Source organism: Cyanistes caeruleus, chromosome 2 (genome assembly GCF_971803275.1).
Source record: "Cyanistes caeruleus chromosome 2, bCyaCae1.hap1.1, whole genome shotgun sequence".
NCBI classification, from domain to species: Eukaryota; Metazoa; Chordata; class Aves; order Passeriformes; family Paridae; genus Cyanistes; species Cyanistes caeruleus.
In genome coordinates, this window is record NC_141702.1 from 113,633,203 (window position 1) to 113,652,756 (window position 19,554).

The window sequence follows — 19,554 nt, forward strand, 5'->3', positions numbered from 1 at the left end:
CTTCAGAGCTCTGCTGCTATTGCAGCGGAAATGAGATAAAGAATTGCAAAGCACTGATTTTCCTAAAGTGCTGTCTAGTGGATAGTACAAGGGCTGCACAATGTCTTCTCTGAGGAAATTGCATAACTAGAAGCCAGACACAAAACAGAAGCCAGTCAGTCTTTTGACAGAGGGAAAACTGCAATTATGCTGCTGCTGACATTCACGTATCTGCTCCTGCAACCAAAAGCAGAGCAGTTGTTCACAGCTACTTTATTACAATAATACACAAGACAGAAAAGACATGGGAGCTTGCTCCCATCCATGCCTTTTCCAGCCCAGTAGGAAGCTACTGATGATTTATATTGATTGAGTTGTGCAGGTTGCAATTGCACTTTTTCAGTGCCTAGATTCAGAGGTTTATGGATCCCCATCACAAACCACATTAATAAAATCAGCAGAGGATTATGTATCACTGCTGTACAGCACTGGGTTAGTAGAGTATAGCTGCCAGGGACAGGCCATCTGCCACACGGAAAGCATCAAAACAGAATCATTTCCAGAGAACAATTTCTGTAATAAGAGGAAAGGTAGGAAAAAAATGACAAGTAAGGGATTGGCTTACAAAAAGGAAAGACACAGACAGAGTCCTACTGATCTGGCCTTTATCCAAACTAATTTTTGTTTTGATACCTTCAGAGGATGGTGCTTGACCCTTGTCAAGACATGCACATCAGAATCCTGTCATTTAATTGTCAAATGTTCTCTTTCAGTTCCAGCCTTGGAGCTTGCAGAGTGCAGTTCCAGAGCTTGCTGCTGCCCAGCACCAAGGCAGGGATAGCCACATCAGGGCACTTTTCCCACCTTGTCCCAGAATCTGGCTGCCATCAATTGGCAGAACAGTACCGTTCTGCACCTGAACTGTCCCATGCTCATCCTGAGCAGTGCATTGAACTCATATCCCCCCAGCAAAAGCCTATAGTTCTTTTCTTGAAAAGAAAGGCATCAGATGATGAGTGATTTGCAAAGAGATCACATCCTGTGTGAAACCGTAGGCAGGAGAGCTAGCACAGTGCATGGTGAGATCAAAAGTGTGGGGAGAGACACACAGAGCTGACCCAAGCATAGCAGCCCACAGAGAAGGAAAAACCCGTGAAACTGAGACAGGTATTAATATGCTCAGAGTTTATCCCAGAGGAACCTCCCCTCAGTGGCAACACAGACACAGAGCTGTACAAGGCATCCCCAGCCCTGGAAATGTTCAAAGCCAGGTTGGATGGGGCTTTGAGCAACCTGGTCTTCTGCAAGGTGTCCCTACCCAGCAAGGGGTTTGGAACTAGATGGTCTTTAAGGTCCCTTTTAACCCAAACCATCCTTTGATACTGAGGCACAGAAGTGTGGTCTGAATATTCTTCACGTGTTTTCTCAACACTCACCTCAGCAGAGAGGCTTTTTACATCCTTGTCCATGTTTTCCAGCAGCCTGTCCCACAGACTGCTGGCCAAGCCTCTCTCTAAAGCACATCTCCACAATTAAATTTTTTTTTCAAAAAATCTTAGAGGTAAAGGGGTTTCTGCCTTGATTTCAAGGGACCAGGCCATCTAAGTGATTAGGGATTGTCACAAGCTCTATTTATCCACTGCCTAGAGCAATGAAAAATGGTTCCTGAAGAATACAAAACTAATTATTAATTGCAGTTACATGTGCACCAGCAGGGATATTGGTACCAGAATTTTTGCTAGTTCCCACTGGGTCAGAGCAGAGGCTGATTTAAATAAAGTGATAATTTTATCATTCTGCTGAAAATTCTTTAAACCATTGTTGCTTTTTTTGGCCAGAAGTGAGGAAGTATCTTTTCAGTTCAGTTATTAGCATAAAATAATTAGACTTTGGGGTATATTTTGCTCCCAGTGCACATACATAACTTGCATTAATATTAATAGGGACTCCTCTATTCACACTCATTGAAAGGAGCCCATACCTCAAAGGACTGAGAAAAGCAAAAGCATATTTAGAGTTCAGCCTATCACAAACTCCTGTAAACTGCTCTCTTCATAGTATCCTTTCTCTTCCAAGTTTATTTCCAGTGAGACAAATGTTTAGCAGATCATGGAAGAAAATAATTTGCTCAGGATTCCCTCTGCAGGCAATCAAAAATGTGCATGCAAATTCTATGGAAATTACTCAGTGTCCAGACTTTGAGACCAAATTCATGTTACAGTTCCCACAGAATAAAAATTTAACAGAAGAGCCCTCCCTCACGAAAACGTATTTCCTTCATATGAGAAGTGATGAATCTCTGATTAATACTAACAATGCCTGCTGCACACCCATTTAGGGGCTCTTCATATTTCCAAAAAGCCAGAATTAATTTGTTTTATTGCAAGCACTCCAGAAGTATCTTCCCAGAGAAACAAAAGGGAGATTTGGGAAAATAAACTACTATAGCAGAAGGATCCTCTTCATGGCAATTTGAAGAGATGCCTAGCCTGGCATCAGGATATAAAGTCCCATGCTTCAGTCTTGGGCCTGAAGAAGTTTAAAACATCCAGTGCTAAATGACAGGATCACAGACATGGCAACTCATGCCATGACATCAGAGATGATGTCTTTTACTCTGGAGCTTTCCTTTAAGGGCAAGGTGAGCTGTACCTACAAATGACCATCACCAAGGAAAAATGATAAACAACAAAGCAGTGCCAACAACACAGCAGAATTATATAAGGGATGAAACTGCCAAAATCTTGATTCAATATTTCATTTTTATGAGACTGAGTGTCTCATAATAAGAATAGTGTTCTGGAAAACAGGGAAACCTGAAAAAAAAAACCCAGAAAAAACCTCTGAGGTCCATGAAAAGGAGTGAAAATTTCCCTCATCTCTTCTGGGTAGGGTCCCTCAGTCCCTCATCATTACTCATTTTCCTTTCAGGGAGGGTCAACCCAGCTACAATTGTCAGTCTCTCTTGTTTCATCATACCCCATTTCACCATGGACTGAATTGCAAATGAGATCTGGGTAATGTTCTAGCTTAGAAAGAACTTTTAAAAATGCAGTCAATATTCCCTATCCCAACACCAGCTGCCTCAAAAAAAAAAAAAAAAAGGTGAGAATGGTTACAGAGGAACAAACAGTCAGGATGGAGGAGGCAGGAATACATAAACTCAGGAACACCAGAGCAAATAATAATCAGGTGAACCTCTACAGTGGAACAGCAGTGTACATTTGGTATTAGCTTCTTGGCAAAGATTCAGTTTTCCAGAAGTGCAAAGATCCAGGTTCTACCTCCTCCTGTCTAAGGGTAAATATACTCTATTCATTTCAGTGAGATTACTTCAGATTTTCACTGCTGCAAACTGGAGAAACGTCTGTCATTTGTTTTTAACACCATCCTTCTAAGAAAAAGCACTGTTCAAAGCCTCCCTCTGGTTAAACTCAAACTTCACAGGTCCCAACAGGTGATGAAAACTATCCAGGGCAATTTTTCTTCCCTTTATACTAATTCCCAAAGCAGGCAATATTTAGAGAGGCTGAAAGCATAAGCATGTACCTTACATGAGCATGTAGCTGAGGTTATGGCTTGGCCAAGAATGAAGGAAGCAAATGTTTGTTTTATTTGTTTTATTTCTGGAGATTTCATGGACACACAGTCCTTGAAAGCTACTTTATTGCTCAGAAATCTTATCTGAGGGTCCTTATATAAAATAGGGCTGAAAAGGAAAAAACCACTTTATCTGTTGTCAACCTTCACAAGAATAAAAATAAAGGCAGAACTGAAAAAAGTTCTCTCCTATTCCCCCCTCATATGTTTCCCCTCAGTTTAACTCAGGACTTGGCAAAAAAACCCCATATAAATCTCAAGAAAATTATTCATCATGTCGTTCATCAAAATCATTAGCTTCCCTAGTCAGGCTGGGCAGGCAGCTGCTGTTTTAATCAAGCAAAACATATTAAAAGAGGTTTCAAATCACTTCACAAAGGGGACAAAAACTATTTATCATTTCATTTTCCATATCCATCAGACTGTAATGCACTCACAGACAACAGAAGCTGGGCCTGGAGGCAGTGCTGCAGTGTGGGATCAGACCTAAAAAGATTCCTTGTCCTGATGATGCTCCTGGCAGTTGGGGCAGGAAGAGTGCAAGGAGCTAAATAACAGCTTCCTACCTGCTGAGATCCAGGAGCCCTCCAATTTCCATAAGTAAATATTATAATAAAAACCTGCAACACCTATGTAACTCTTAATTGCTAAGAAATCACTGATACATCTATCTGACAAACCATCCCTTCCCCAGTCAACCACCAGTTTGGGGTCAGTAGTATAGTCTAATATAGGTCTAAGGTAGTAAAAATGACACACAATTCCCCAAATTTCTGCTGCTTTTCATCTGAAAATGCAAAGACAAGGGGCTGTTGTATTTTACCTTCTGGGAAACATTGCACCTGTACATTTTAGATACATTAATTAAAACACACTCAGTCAAATAACTTGTGCATAGTTTATGCAAAAAGTGAGCTGTTCTCTGGGCAGCAAAGAATGAAAATAGTAAGTTAAAAAATGCTATTTAGGTTAAAGTCCCCTGAGCATGAAGTCTGCTCTCTCAAATCTCTATTAAAGCTAGAGAGGTTTTCTCCATCTGCTGCTGCTTTTACCCAGGATAAGGAAATACCTGGAAAAAGCTGGAATTAGCCTTGGGGAAGAAAGGACAGGAACAGAGGCAGGACTGCTAGTAGAGGAATATACCCAAGGACAAATGCCTCCATACAATTGTGTTGTTATTTTATGCTTAGGTAGCCTCTAGCACAGTAATTTCTCCTGTGCCTACAGATCATGCATGTGGAAACACTAGAAAACTAATTACAGTTTAAGGTTACTGGACTTTGTCTAAGTCTTTTGGGCTTTAGAGGATCTGCTCTAATCTCTTGGGTTTCATTTTTCTCCCACTGTTCTCATCTCAGTTTTCTTATTGCCCAGGTGTTGTAAAGACTATAAATGGCTGTAATACAACTCCTCTTTTTTTTTTTTTTTTCTAACAGTAGATTTGGCATCTCAGATCTACTCCTAATTTTGCTCTGCTTTGCTGTATGACCTTTTGGAAAGTTTAAGGTCCTCTTCCTCCCACATTTATTTTCAGCATTTGTGAAATACACACAATCCATATTTGAAATGTGTACTTATGAAACCTGTACTTAAATATTTCATTAAATACTATAAAAGACTACAAATTATTTTAGATGGACAGATCATTTCAGTGGGAGAGCTGCAAGTATTAAATCACCAAAGTAGTCCTTTTCTCACTTTTGTCTATTTTGTAGGCAGACAGAAAGTATTTGGGAAGATTCATTTGACTTTCTGGCTCCCACTGAATTATTCATTGTTTGCAAGTCAAGTAGGTAATTCACCTTGCACACCCTTCTCAAGTGCAGTGTTAATAAGAAAACCATGCAGAGTTGATTTTTCTGACAAACAACATTTTCATGTAAACAGCTGTCCTTAAAGAAATACATCCTCTCACTATGCAAAAATGTTCAGTATTCCACAGCGAATGACAGGACACCAATAGGCATTAGATCGATTCTGACACCTAAAAGAAATGCTCTTTTTCATACTTTTCCATCTCAATCTGGAATTTGCATTTCTTTCATACATTTAAACTTTCTTTCAAACCCTGCTGACACATGAAAGTGAAAACATTTTATCATTAAAATCCAAATTTCACTGACATAGCATATGGCAACTCTGAAATGAAACAAAAAAAAAAAAAAATTCTCCCTATGGCAAGTTGCTCACTCAATACAAAGTTTTCTTTCTTAGGGATAACTACCCAAACCAAATAATTTATATCCCCTCTTCCAGGTTTTTCACCAGCTAGCTTCCAGGATCTAAAAAAAACCAAAAACAACCTATCATCTTGTATCTCATCTTCTCAAGTTAAGTGGTAGGCTTTTTCAGTTTGCAGTGAATTACAGACTATGAGTAAATGCTTCACTCAGCTTGCATCATCTCAGAATGGGTTCAAGAAGATGCTAATTCTGCTCTGACTGAATGAAATTGCATCCACCTTAGATGTTTTTAGGAAAGGCAGAGTGAGCTGAGCTCCCCTGGATTTGTTTGTGAGAAGCTCTAGTCCCTCACAGTGGCACTCCTGCCTGTAAGTTTGTTCTTGGCCATCTAGAACCAATTAAGATGACCAGTGGAATTACCCAGGAGAATGCTGGCTGGAGGAGTCCTGGCTGATCATCAGATGCTTCTTTTAGAGGCTGTCTTCCACTAGCTATTTTTCCCTGAAACATGCATGAAACACACTTCTCACATTCTAGAAACTGGAGTCAGACAGACAAAAGTCTGGGGTTAGGATGTTCATTTGCAAAGAATAATGAAACTGAAGAAAACAGTCAAAAATTACCATGAAATAAAATCTAGAAGACTCCAACCAGAAACTCTAAAACAAAATGAAACTTCTTTTTTTCACTAAATAAAATAACTTGGTGATATAAAATATTTTTTCCCTGATGAAGTATTTCAAATATGAAAATGTAGATTCTACTTCCTTGTGACTCACTATCAACAATATGAGTTGAAGCCTTACAGATATTTTTTCTTTAATTATATCAGTAATTATAGTTAGTTGACTGTCCAATGGAAACATTTTCGTAAATTTTTCTTATAACATGCCCTGCACAACTTGGGGAAGGACCCTTGAGAGTTATGAAATATGTATATAATTAGAGCTGGAAACAGGGAAATAAGTTTAACAAGGATACTTCCCTTCCTCTTTTCAGAAAATAAACAGTCCAATAGCAATCAAGGGTATTATTCCAAGAGAAGCTCATGTTCCAAAAGAAGTAAAACATATTCCAATGAATGTTGTCCCAGGAGAGCATCGCAACTGGAGACGTGAAAACAGAGCAAGCACTGCACAATTATATTAGCATATCCTGGCCTAAGACATTCAGCATTTTTGTCTAAATTCTGCCAGGGATACTTGGCCCAAGGGAGCAGGTCCAGGAGATAAGTGAAGGTTTTACAACACAAGTTCAGCTTGTTTTGAGTTGGAAAAAAAGAGCAGCTAAAAAGGTACTTTAAAAGTTTAAGAAAGAAAGCTACCTCATATTTTTAACTCACTGTGCCATTACTGACTACGCTGTGGTTTTTCCAAAGCATGAAGTAGCTACAGCCAACAGCTCCTCAAACTCCTTGTTTTGCTGGGAGAAAATGCCTCCAGACATAATAGCCCTGACTTTGGTGGAACCACAGGGAGGACAAAAGCAATCCAAAAGCTCTGCAGGGCAAGGCTGGCCGAGCGCCAGGGAAAGCAACAGCCAAACAGAGATGATGGGCTCAGCACTGAGTTGATCATATTTGCTGGATGACAAAGCCAAGTTAGATGGCAACAAATGTAATCAATCCCTCAGACTCCAAGACAAAACACAGGGCACCTCCTCACCGCCGTGGCTTATTTTATTTTTCAGGTTCTTGATTCGGACACATCCAGTGTATCTGTACCTCCTCCCAAGAAAAGGAATAGGAGTGTGAAGAGCTGGCAAGGAAGAGGAGAACCAGGTATTAATGCTGACCGTAACACTGCAGTGTTACATAACCTAGAGCCTGGCAGTAATCAGCTCAGTGACATTGCTGTGAGACCAGGAGCATCATAATAATTAGATCTGGCAATTCTGGCTCTTCTGTGAAGACTTTGTGTCTGCAAAGCTCATGGATCCCTTACCATGTATTCCTCTGTATGAAAGCATAATGTTCAGAATCAAATAAGATAAAGAGCATGAAGACAGGACGATTTACACTGACGACATATTAAATCTGTACCCAAAATAAGAGAGTATTTCTTTTCAGCACTCAGAGAGTAGAGAGCTTGCCATGTACACAAAGCTGTATTTTCACAGAGATGTGGTCATTCAGCTATCATTCCTTATAAGCAAAATCATAATATTTAATGGAGTCCATTTATAATGGTATGGAACTGATACTATACAAATAATTAGAGAAAATATGTACCATAGGGATGTTTAATATTTCTTAGTCTTGCCATGGTGTTTTGTTCTACCCAGGCCTGTTCTCTCCCTCAGTATGGAAGTTACCAAGGCCAAGAAGAATTTATTCAACTTCACCAAGCCATGACACACATATTAGCATTTTAATTACTATTGGCTATTCTGAGCTGTTAGAAGCTGAAAAAGCCATATTCCAATGCAGCATCAAGTAACTACTGCAGCAAACTGCTCAGAAATAATTTAGATCTAAACCTTTCATTTATTTCCATTGTATCTCCAAATACTGCAATCAACTTTCAGTGACCTTTGTAAAACCCCTTTTTGTATTCATGGAGCACATCATGCATACAAACAGCGAAGTACATTAAATGGCATGAGTGGATGCACTACATAATACATTTATTGTGTGATGCAGTAGCATATGCCATTAAAGAGATTCTTTTAAGTTAAGTCTCTTAGGAAAAAGGGGATGGGGTTTTTAAAGTCACAGCCCTGTGACACAAGCCCTGGTACACCATGCATAGATACCCCAAAAAACTACACCAAAATTTTATTCCAGTCTTATGTTGTTATTGATTTAACTGTATACCTTCAGTTGCAATACATTTTATTTATTGCCAATGTCATATACATGAAATGGTTCTGGGCAATAACTGTATGCGCAAGAAACTCCATCAGCTGTTTTAACAGCTGGTTTTCTGACATCAAGAAAGAATAGCAATAAACTTACAAATTTATTTTGCTTCATTCTAGACCTACCATCTCACAGTCTTGTTACCACATACTATCAGATACAATCTTTTACTACTTTTATAATCTTCCCAAGTTGTATGTTGAACAATATATTTCAAACCTTTTGAAAAGCAGCTTTCCAGCCTCTATATTAGAGATCTGCCCAAAAGAAAACAGAGCCCAAAATGCTTGTTGCATTGTTCCTGAGGATTTCTTAGCACACAATATACTTGTACAGGAGAAAAGGAAGTATAGCTGAATACACACACCTCTTAAACTAGAAGTGAAGCCAGCCTTGAAGACAGAGGTGCACATGGCAGTCTGAATTCTGTCACAGCTCTAATGTTGGTGACTTTGTAATTTTTGAACCTCCCACATATTTTGCACTCATCAAGCAACAACAGTATGCCTATGGATTGCTGGATCCAGTGAATGCTGAGACATCACAACCTTCAGTGACTGTTAGCTTAGCAAATCAAAGCACTGCATTCCTTTTTCAAAACCAAACCAAACTTGTCCTAAACCAAAGCAAAATTCCGCATCACAGTGGGTTCCATGTTAATGCAAAGCCACTGTCTCACTCTGTCCATTCTTCTCTACATCCTGCTAAAAAATCCCTAAACCATATAGTCTCACCACTGCCACTGCTTGTATTGTAATATTCAACAGACCTCTGTGAAGATCCAAGGCTGGAAATTGCACAGACAAATAATAAAAGCAAGGCCTGCTCTACGAAACAGAGACTGTCTGCATCAGGCAGGAAACAAGAGGGAAACAGGAAAAGGCAGAGGGAGGCAGGGGACTGACACTGCAGTCAGGAGAAAAGACATCAACAATAAAGCAGAAACATAACTAATGCAAATTCAGCAATTTGCAGGCAGCAGAACAGAGGCTGAATGCAGCCAGCAATCACAACAGGTTTTTGTAAAAGTACTGAACTTCCTCATGGTTACAAGTTGTTTTGAGAGAAAAGGCTAATTCTACTGCCTCACCCCAAGTATCACGTTCAGCAATATGAAAATGATGCAAAATACTTGACATGAAGCAGCTTCAAGGGGTCACTTGACCCATCCCAGAGCCACAGAGAGAAATCAGCCACACCCAACTCAGCCATGGTCACTGTCTAACACCTTGTCTTAAACCACCAACCATGCAGACTTCCCAGATCCTGGTGGCACCAGGACTACAGTACACCACTGCTTTTACTTTTGGAAAATTCTACATTAATCTGCACAGTGCTGCCTTTGCCCATGAGTCTATTACCCTGAAGTACATTAATTTATATTTTTTTCTAGGAGAAACACTTCTAGCTTACCCTGAATTCTCAGTTATAAAGTATTTTCATAAAAGACACTCTGTTTGAGTTTGATGTCATTTTGATAGTCTGTTATTTTACTTTGTGCAGCTAATGGTGTTTTTCCTATAACATAGATATAAAAGATTTCCAGCATTCTTTAATGCCGATCAATTTTTTTTCTCCATCCTTCTAGTTACAAATAGAAATAATAGATCAGTTGAGATTAGCTTTTACATTGTGCTGTACATCATTTTCTCCAGTCGCAAACTGTTTGAAATATCTAATATTCCATACTCAATGGTGGTGTGATATTTTACTTTAGAACTGTATTGCACACCACAAATACAATATACGTAAGCAGTCCAAAGATGAGCCAGTGCTGCCACACTAAATCTGAGGAATTTAAACTTAGAAACTGTGAAATTCTTCAGCACACGCTTAACACCCTCACACTGCAGTGAAGAGGACTTCCATGTCAATCTCAGTGACAGCTTAAGTATCTGAATAACTCTAGGCCTCATTATTCTTCATTATCAGAGAGTCTTTTTTATGATGACAGAAACTGATCATAAAATAATTGTGATACCTGAATTAAAGAGCAGTTAGGTGCTTTACAGATGGAACCCCCACTGGGCAACTACACAGAACACAGCTGGGCAGGGCTTTCCATGAGCAGTTAAATCCAGCAACCTCACGGCAAATCTCACAGCAGGAACAGAGTCTACAAAGGGCAGGGACAACCAGAATAGGACTCCCTCAGATTCAGTTTTCAACAGGCAATCATAGGGAATTCATCACTGTCTGCAGTGACAACCACCATGCTGTGTATATAGTACAGTCACAAACCAAACTTGATACCTCACTGAATTTCTGATACATTTCTTTTGATGTTATCACAGAAGCAATTTCATGACCTAAATACTAGTTTATTCCCTGCATTCTGGAGGCAGAGGAGTACCCCCTTACTTATATAAGCAATGCAAGAAGGGCAGAATAGTGGGAAAACCTTTTTCCTCTCTTAACAGACATTTAAATCTCCTCTTTGCAGCCCTGATGATTTCTTGTTTGGAATGACACAGGTAATACAACATAGGCATATTTCCTGCAATTACTTATCTCTGCCCTGCTGCCTGTGTGACCCTTTGTCTTTCCATGTCTCAAGTGCAGGCTGAATTCTACCTTCCCAGAAACTTTGTGTCTGACTTTTTTTTTTAAAAAACTGTGCTGTAATCTCTGCTGCTTTTTTCTTCTTGTGTTTTCAGATAATGACACTCATAAACCTCTATATTTCAATAACCATCCACCAACATCTGCAAAGGGTCCAATTATCATAAAAGAAAAATGACCATTTAAGCATTAAATCTACTCAGCAATAAGACACATACAAGATCAATTACCAGATGACATAAAGGTGACTAAAGCTCCATCAAAAAAATTGTCATTTTTTTCTTTAAATGCTGGCCAGTTGGCTTCATAATGAATTAGAAACACAAGAACTTCAAAACCAGCCCTGAGCTGTGTGAGAAAACAAAATAAATACAGTTCAAGATGGTATCAACCTGAAAAAGGTAACAAGTACCAGAAGAGGCCTCCCTCTGTGAACTGGTACAGACTGTTGGAAACTCTTCCTCAAACACACTGGATAAAAAGTAAAATAACTTAAGCCAGTAATGATAACCCAAGGATCCATTCATGGAAGTCACTGCCTGCTTTGTGCACAACATGCTTCATTTCATCAGGATGACTGAGACAAAAATCTCTTCAGTACATGTTTGCAGTGCAGCTTCAATGAATACTGTGTAGGTTTGAGGTTGGTTTGGGGTTTTTTTCAGCATTGGAAAGAAGACATTTCCTCTCATGAGTTTTCCTTGGCTGTTCAATATGTATTACAGATACTTAAGCAGAGCTTTTACTACCTAACATTCCATTTCATATCAAAAAGATAACACCAATGCAGGTATAATGCTGCCCTGTACTCTTATAAAATTATGGCAGCTCCAAACTTCTCCTGAACATAATCCTAACAGAATGCCAGTGCCATGACAACAGATATTACAGCAAAATGCTAAATAGATTTCACTGGGAAGTCTGTCAGCCTCCACCATCTGCAGCATGTATTTACATAAAAGAGACAAAAACATGAAGGGCTTTTTGTCCTGCCATTCTCCCATCTTTCTGTCGTACCACACACAGACCTCCCCACCTGGCAGAGAACTGGGTGATGAACCTGAAGTCTCCATCTAAGATTTGAGAGGGGATGGAAAGTCTTGGGCATTACATTTATTTATACAATGATTAGCTCCACAGAATTTGAAAATTTTGTATGAATCTGGGATCACTGGGTAAGCTGCACAAAAACAGTGCAGGTTTTTTCCCTCTACCCACAGTAGAGAGAAACAGCAGGATTACAACGGGGAATGGGTCAAGTGATGGCTCTTTCTTCTCCTGCTGCCCCTTTTTCTTTCAGGAGCAAACCAGCTTTCTTCTCAGATGGAGGAAGCATCTTGGGATACCTTCCAAGCTTTTAACAGAAACTTTGCAGGCAACCTAAGTCACTAGCTCAGGTCAGGAATATCTGAGAAATCAAGATGTGGGACATGGAGCAGGAAGAAAAATGACAAAAATTGCAATTTAAAAAACCCCACTGCTCTTATTGCTTTGCTCCAGGGACATAATATTATTTGCCTCTAGTAACAGAAAGCTGAAGAAACAAGTTAGACCTCCACAGCAAATACAAAGGTCTGAACAAAGGAAAGCTCCCATGGCTCCTAGCCCTTGCATCCCCAGATCACTACACTCCACACTGGCTGGAGAACTAGGGTGAACTGAGGAAAACTGGGTTTTCTTGATCTTATCAGGAAGATTTTAGTTTTTGCAAAGGGCTGACACCTAAGAGAGTAAGACAAAAGGTTCCACCTTTAGCCCAGCTCAAACCTGTAACTAATGCTGCTGGAAAAGGCCCTGAAGATTGACCTATATTGCTCTGCTATTGCTAAAGGCTGCTGTGCTTCTTCTCAAGCTGCCATCCATCCCTCTTTTTCCCTGTTAAAGGTGAGCCATGGATGAAATATTAAGCTCTGGCAGCACTGGACAACCCCTGCCTGAGGGGGCAGAGGGCACTTCTGCCTTCAGAGGTTGCAAGGCTCCAATCAAATAAGCCAGTCACACTAAGGGGACACGTAAAGGATCTCAGGCGAGGAAATATATGAAAGATTTTGATGTATTTAATTAAAGACTTGGATTCCCTGCACTTACAGCCCCCTTCTTCTCCTTGTCCCATGAGACAAGCAGTTTAGGAGTACTGTTAACCATGGGAACCTGGTTACCTGCTCCTGGAAGAAGCTCTGCATCCACCCTCCTCAGACGCCTGCATCAGCACAGCCAAGTCTCCCTTCCAAATCCCTTTCTGAAATGTAACAACTGCCATCACTGGGATGTTTCTTTGCAAAGAAGTCATCATCTAAGTGCCAAACTCACTCTCAGTGGAAGATTTTCATTTAACCTTTCCTCCCTCCACACATACATATTTATTCTCCCAATAGCAACACAGATCCACTAGCATAGAGATATCAGTAATGGGACTTAGCTCTTCTCTGAATATTATAGCTTCTTTCCTGAGCAGGATTAATCTTGGCAGCTGTCTGACAAGAGACTGTGTGGGAGGAAAATGGTTTTATCTAAAAGTTGAAAAAAACCAAAATAATCTTCGAGAGAACAAACTATGTTTCAACCCTTCTCCTTCAGTGGAAGACTATTTACTAACAGAAAATATCCACCAACAGCGAAGAATACAGAAGTATTGGTCAGAAAGGTAACAAAATAACCATGCATTTTTCTTTCCCTTTATGTTGCAACTTTTCAAAATGTTTACATAACAATACAGCTGAGGCCACAGCTGTATTTATAATACTGGAGAACAGAAGGTAAGTCAGCTTTGAAAATAACAATAAAGCTGTATTGGTTTTAGTAGCAATGGGGCTGCAGGGGGGGCTTCTGTGAGAAGCTGCTAGAAGCTTCCACCATGTCTGGCAGAGACAAGCCCTGGCAGCTCCAGAGATACACTTGCCACTGGCAAACCTGGGACAATTCCAAGTGGTGGGGACACCTCTGTGATAACACATTTAAGAAGAAAGGAAAAAACAAAAAGTTATTGTGCAGTTGTGATAGCCAGAGGAGAGTGGGGAGACAATATGTGAGAGGAACAGCTCTGCAAACACCAAGGTCAGTGGAGAAGGAGGGGCAGGAGGTGCTCCAGGCACCAGAGCTGGGATTCCTCTGCAGCCTGTGGTGATGACCATGGAGAGGCAGCTGTGCCCTGCAGCCCATGGAGATCCACAGGAGATGCAGAGATCCACCCACAACCTGTGGAGATCCACAGGGGATGCAGAGATCCACTCACAGCCCATGGAGATCCATGGGGATGCAGAGATCCACCCACAGCCCCTGGGGATCCATGGGGATGCAGAGATCCACCCACAACCTGTGGAGATCCATGGGGATGCAGAGATCCACCCACAGCCCCTGGGGATCCATGGGGATGCAGAGATCCACCCACAGCCATGGAGGAGACCCATGGACAGAGGAGCCCAGGCTGGAGCAGCCTGGCCTTGAAGGACTGCACCCCATGGAAGTGTGACCCCGCTGCAGCCGTTTTGAGAGGATGCTGCCCATGGGATGGACTCACACCGGAAGGTTGTGGAGAACTGTCTCCTGTGGTGGCCCCACAGTGACACAGGGGAACAACTCCTCTCCCTGAGCAATGGAAGAAAGCACAGATGATGAACTGACCATAACCCCATTCCCTCTGACCCTGTGCCACTGGACTAGGAGGTAGAGCTGGGAAGGAGGGAGGGGTTTCTAAGGGTTCATTTTTCATAATCCTGCTCTGATTTTGCTGGTGTAATAAATTTAATTCATACCTCTACAGCCTGTTTTGCCCATGATGTTTGATGAGTGATCTCCCCCAGTCCTTATCTCAACACATGAACCTGCCATTATGTTTTTCTCTCCCCTGTCACACTGGGGAGTGACAGAGTGAATTGGCAGGCATCTGGCATCCAGCCAGCATCAGCCCATGACAGAATCAAATCCCATGGCTTTGTTTTCTTTTAGCTGTGGTGGAGCAGGAGAGGACTCCATTTCCCATCCTGCCTCTACCTTACTAACAAACAAGGCAATATGAACTATCTCCATATTTCTGATTCTCTTTTCCAGGGCAACCACATACCACTGGTCCTCATCATTAAAAGCAAAGTTTGCTCTTACAGAAGCTGTATTTCCCCTTGCTCACAGGGAAGGCTCCCATTGCTCTGAGACTGTGATGTGCACTTTAGGCAGCTGCACATTTTGATGTCACTGTGGATACCTTGACTCCAGTCTCTCCAGCCAACACAGGCTCCTCCATGTCTCACTCAGCTCCTGGGCTCCTCCAAACCCAGATCCCTCAACCTTCTCATTGACTGGGCTTTTGCTCCAGCCTGTCTCACTTATTCTCTCTTCACATTTACACTGATGCCTGGTCCCATACTACTGTGGCTCCTCACAGCTTTCTGTGTCCATGGGTCATGGCAAGGGCTACTTTCCTGTCTGCAGCCCCTTAAATGAAGTCTTCCAGGTCAAAAAAGCCTAATGGCTGACCTTTCAGTCTGAGACATTTCTGCTATAAACAGATAAAGGCACACAAAAATGCAATTTCACATGAAGAATGCTGGAAATGTTGCTGCTCTGTCTTAGCCCATTAAGAATTCCAGCTTAAAGATGTGAAAGTGGTAAAGGGAATCCCTCCCCACAATTCATTTGGCACCAAGGGTATATAAGCTAAAAGAGCAGAAGCACACCTGGAAATCACAGAAATTTGCAACTGACACAGAGGAGTCAAAGCAAACCTCTCCTGGAAGGTTCTCCATACCTCGGATAATGTAATTTAAATAACAAAACAGTCTCCATTTGAAGCAGTTCAGCTCACTGTGGAATTTGCCACCTTGACAGAAAGGATGTCTGACAGGACAGTACTGACAGCAAAAGCCACGGTGCCTCATGCACCTGCACTTTTTTTCTTGAACACTTCCATGGGACAGCACACTATGTTTATCACTTAGCTGCTGTAATGTTTTTAGCATAGATCCAAATTATTTTAGTTCAAACATACAAGTAAATTTTGCACAACAAAGCATTTTTGAGCATTTTAAAAGACATGGAGATCATGGAAATGATGCAGTAACCTGTTTGCATAGTGCTGTGTCATCTATCTTAGACTTCTGAAAAACTGACATGGATCCTCAAGGGACTTACTTGATTAAAAAACATTAATTAATTGAGTTAACATCTGAGCTGCTTTTCAGCTAGTAACTAAAATTAGCTAGGTATTGTAACATCCTTAAAAGTGAGAAGTATACAGAGTAAGTGCAGCCCACTTTCTCACATTTGGGTAGGGCCAAGCCACTTTTTGAAACAGCATTTACTATAACAGCTCCTGAGAGATTTTTATAGCCCGGTGGTTGAAGGCTTTTCTTCCTGGCTAGCCTGAAATCAGGAACATTTTATTCTTGGCTTCATGCATTAACATATTAACCATGACAGTGCTGACATTTGTTGCTAAGTAAAATTGATCATAAATGGTCTAGAAAGCTGCCATTACATTTAGAAATTACTTTTAGAGTTTGAAATTAAGTACTGTCAACACAACTCATGTTTCCATTTATACACAAAATGACAGGAATTTTTATGGCTCCACATAGAAAAGAAACTTCACATAGAAAGAAGAAGGGAGATAAAAATAATGATTTTAATTGCTCTCAAACTGTATTAAATAGAGTAACTGACCTATACAGGATCATAAGAGCTCAAGAACTATTCAACAGGACAGGCTAGATGAGAAAATGCCATGTTACATGTGGAAATGAAACACTGCTTCATCCCCCTTCCATTTTCCAGTGCAAACCATGAAGTCAGAATTCACCCAGGGTCATTCTTTTCCTCACGTGGGAAATACTCTCAGTTATTTAAACACAGCTTTATTCCCTGAAATCAAAGGAGGGAGCCATTGGTATGCACTACCAGGATGAGGTGAAGATTATGAGGAAAAATGAGATTTCACTGCATGTGACAGAAGCAAATTGAGAGTATAGAAACTGCAAATATCAGATGACTACAAAAGGGAACATCTCTGAACGAGAAGGTAGATTCACTTAAGCTGTTCTTAACAGCAGTGCAGACACTTAGTCTAGAGGTATCAGTGCAAGAGCCAGTCTGGAATTAGTTCAGGAGTGCTCAGACATGTAATATCAGACTGCAGTGAGAACTGGTGGTTTCATACAAATATCACAGGTATTTGTAAAATTTTCAGAGACTTATAGAAATATTTATTTTCAAAGATCATATGGAATGACTGTACCCAGCCACTACTTTCCAACATTCTGACTTAATTGTGTGCTTTTTCTTTTAAATTTTCTCATGCATTTTCTCATAAATGACTTTACAAGATTGGGTGGTTCACAGACAGAAAAAACATCTCAGGACATTTGGTTTAGTACCTACTAATTTTAGATTTTCCCCAGAAATTTACTCTCTGATCCCTGCTTAGTAAACAAAACAGCAGAAGCCTCTGAATTTCTGTTCAAGGCAGGTTGGATATCTCTGCCTTGTAACCCTTCACCTGTATCTGGTTTCCCTTTAGAGAAGGGGACCAGAAAGAGGTGCCCTAGAGCTATCAGCATCTTAGGACAGAGTAATGGGGCAGGCAGCACCTGGAACCTGTGTGGTTCCCTCACAAGGCTCTCAACTGCAGAAGTGACCAGCCACAGGCATCCTAGCTCAACCTGGGCCTGGAATCACTTGAAATTTCTGCAGAAGCAGGAAAATTAAGCTGGGAATTCATCAGTCCTTGTTTGCTCTGGTGTCACAACAGCAATTATGATCTTATTTAACCTATTTTCCTCTTCTTCCTGCTCAAGTGTTTCACTGTCATGGGTGTTCCAATAACACAAATCCAGCAATCGCATTCTGTCTGGAATAAAATTGCTTCCCTCTCTTTACAGTGCAGTGAATTGAAATCTTACTGAAGGATTAAAAAATAACCTATTTGCTGTCATGATACCATTCCTCAGGCCAACCTACCTTCTTTGGGCAGTAAATACATTTTTTGTGCTACCTGGTCCAACTTCAGCCCAGTATTAAGCTGGTGCAAAAAGTCTGCATATAAGGAAAAATAATTTGTCAGTGCCAGCTCATAGCCTTCCACAAAAGGGGCCTTTTTTCCCTGTTTGAAAGGTTTATGCTTCTGGAAACTGAGCACACCATTTGTAGACTGCAATCAAGAGCCTCTGAAAGAACTACTCAAGTTTGACACTCCTCTAGTAACTGGTGTTTATACTATTCCCTGAGAAGAAGGGCATCTGTGGTGATTGCTGAGAAAGTGCTGCCATCCATACCACAATTCAGGGCTGAATAACCCATGGGTAGCAGGATTCACAGAGTGGACAAACAGGAGATGTACCTCAGATGGTTTCTTCCCACATTACAGAGTGCACAGAGATGTCCTGGAGATGATGGCATCACTGAGTCTTAGTGGAGAGAAGATAGACCTCAGAGAATGTATGACTAACAGTGAAATAAAAATAAAAGCTGAGGCTGTTTGGGAAGTGTGTGCATACAGAAGCCACCAAGTTTGAAACATGGGGGGAAAGAACCCCATAATCATAGCCACAGATTTGATCATCACCCTGATCTCAAAAAAATTGTCTGTGTCACAAAGACAACATAACAGCTGAACATAATGATGAAACACTTACCCTGGAGTCCTTTTCCAGATGAAGCTTGTGTTGAAGGCTGCGTCTTCTCCTGGCTTTAGCAAGACCATTGTGATAAAAAAAGTATCCAGATTCTAAAAAAGGGAGCTGAGGAAGAGAGAGGGAAAAAAAAAAAAATCATGAAGCTATTGGCTGTAAATAAGGTTAAAAAAATAAACTTTTACTTGTGAAGTGATTCAGGAATCTACAAGATTTGTGAGGAGTTATACCAAAGAGCCCAAATCACTCTTGAGAATGCCACTCCTAAGTTATTTTTGAAAAGTTCACCCAGGAGCATTAAAGTTGTTTGCTACAGGCTTACAGTGCATAACTTCACTTGTATACACTTGGTACTCTTTCCACCTTACATTTAAGGTCAACAGTGCCACTATTTCTGATGGGCACCCCAAATCACAAGAGGAAGCATTCCCTATTTCCTGAAAAAGACAGAATAAAAGAACAAGATTAATTACAAAAGATTTGAAACTCCAGAGAGCATCCCTCACTAAGAGGGCCTTACATAAATGCTTTGCTAAGCTTCTGTAACATACCCAAACTGACACCATAAGATGGAAGGCAGGAAGCAGAGAGATTTCCACTTTCAGAAACATAAGATACTTGGAATTTCTTCTGTGCACCCCAAAATGGAACATACAAAGCATATTAAGAAAACATGCAGCTCAGTGTTCAGGTGGGAACAGTGTTCTGCACCTTTAATGTTCAAGACATTTAAGGAGCAAGCAAACACCTC

General features: G+C 40.7%; 1 protein-coding gene across 8 annotated transcripts in view; it reads right to left on the reverse strand.

Moving 5' to 3' along the window:
• PCSK2 (proprotein convertase subtilisin/kexin type 2) overlaps nucleotides 1-19,554 on the reverse strand; it is a 172,404-nt gene that overhangs the window by 63,259 nt on the left and 89,591 nt on the right. For 5 of the 8 annotated variants that reach the window (XM_086879279.1, XM_086879275.1, XM_086879277.1 and 2 more), the window contains one exon: nucleotides 18,807-18,911. Coding sequence is in view for 3 of the 8 variants with exons in the window: in XM_086879275.1 (XP_086735401.1) it covers nucleotides 18,807-18,911 (105 nt within the window). In the remaining 5 variants the exon portion in view is untranslated. Of the gene's footprint in view, nucleotides 1-18,806; nucleotides 18,912-19,171; nucleotides 19,385-19,554 lie in introns of those variants that run through there. The other 3 variants (XM_086879278.1, XM_086879276.1, XM_086879274.1) reach the window with 2 other exon arrangements.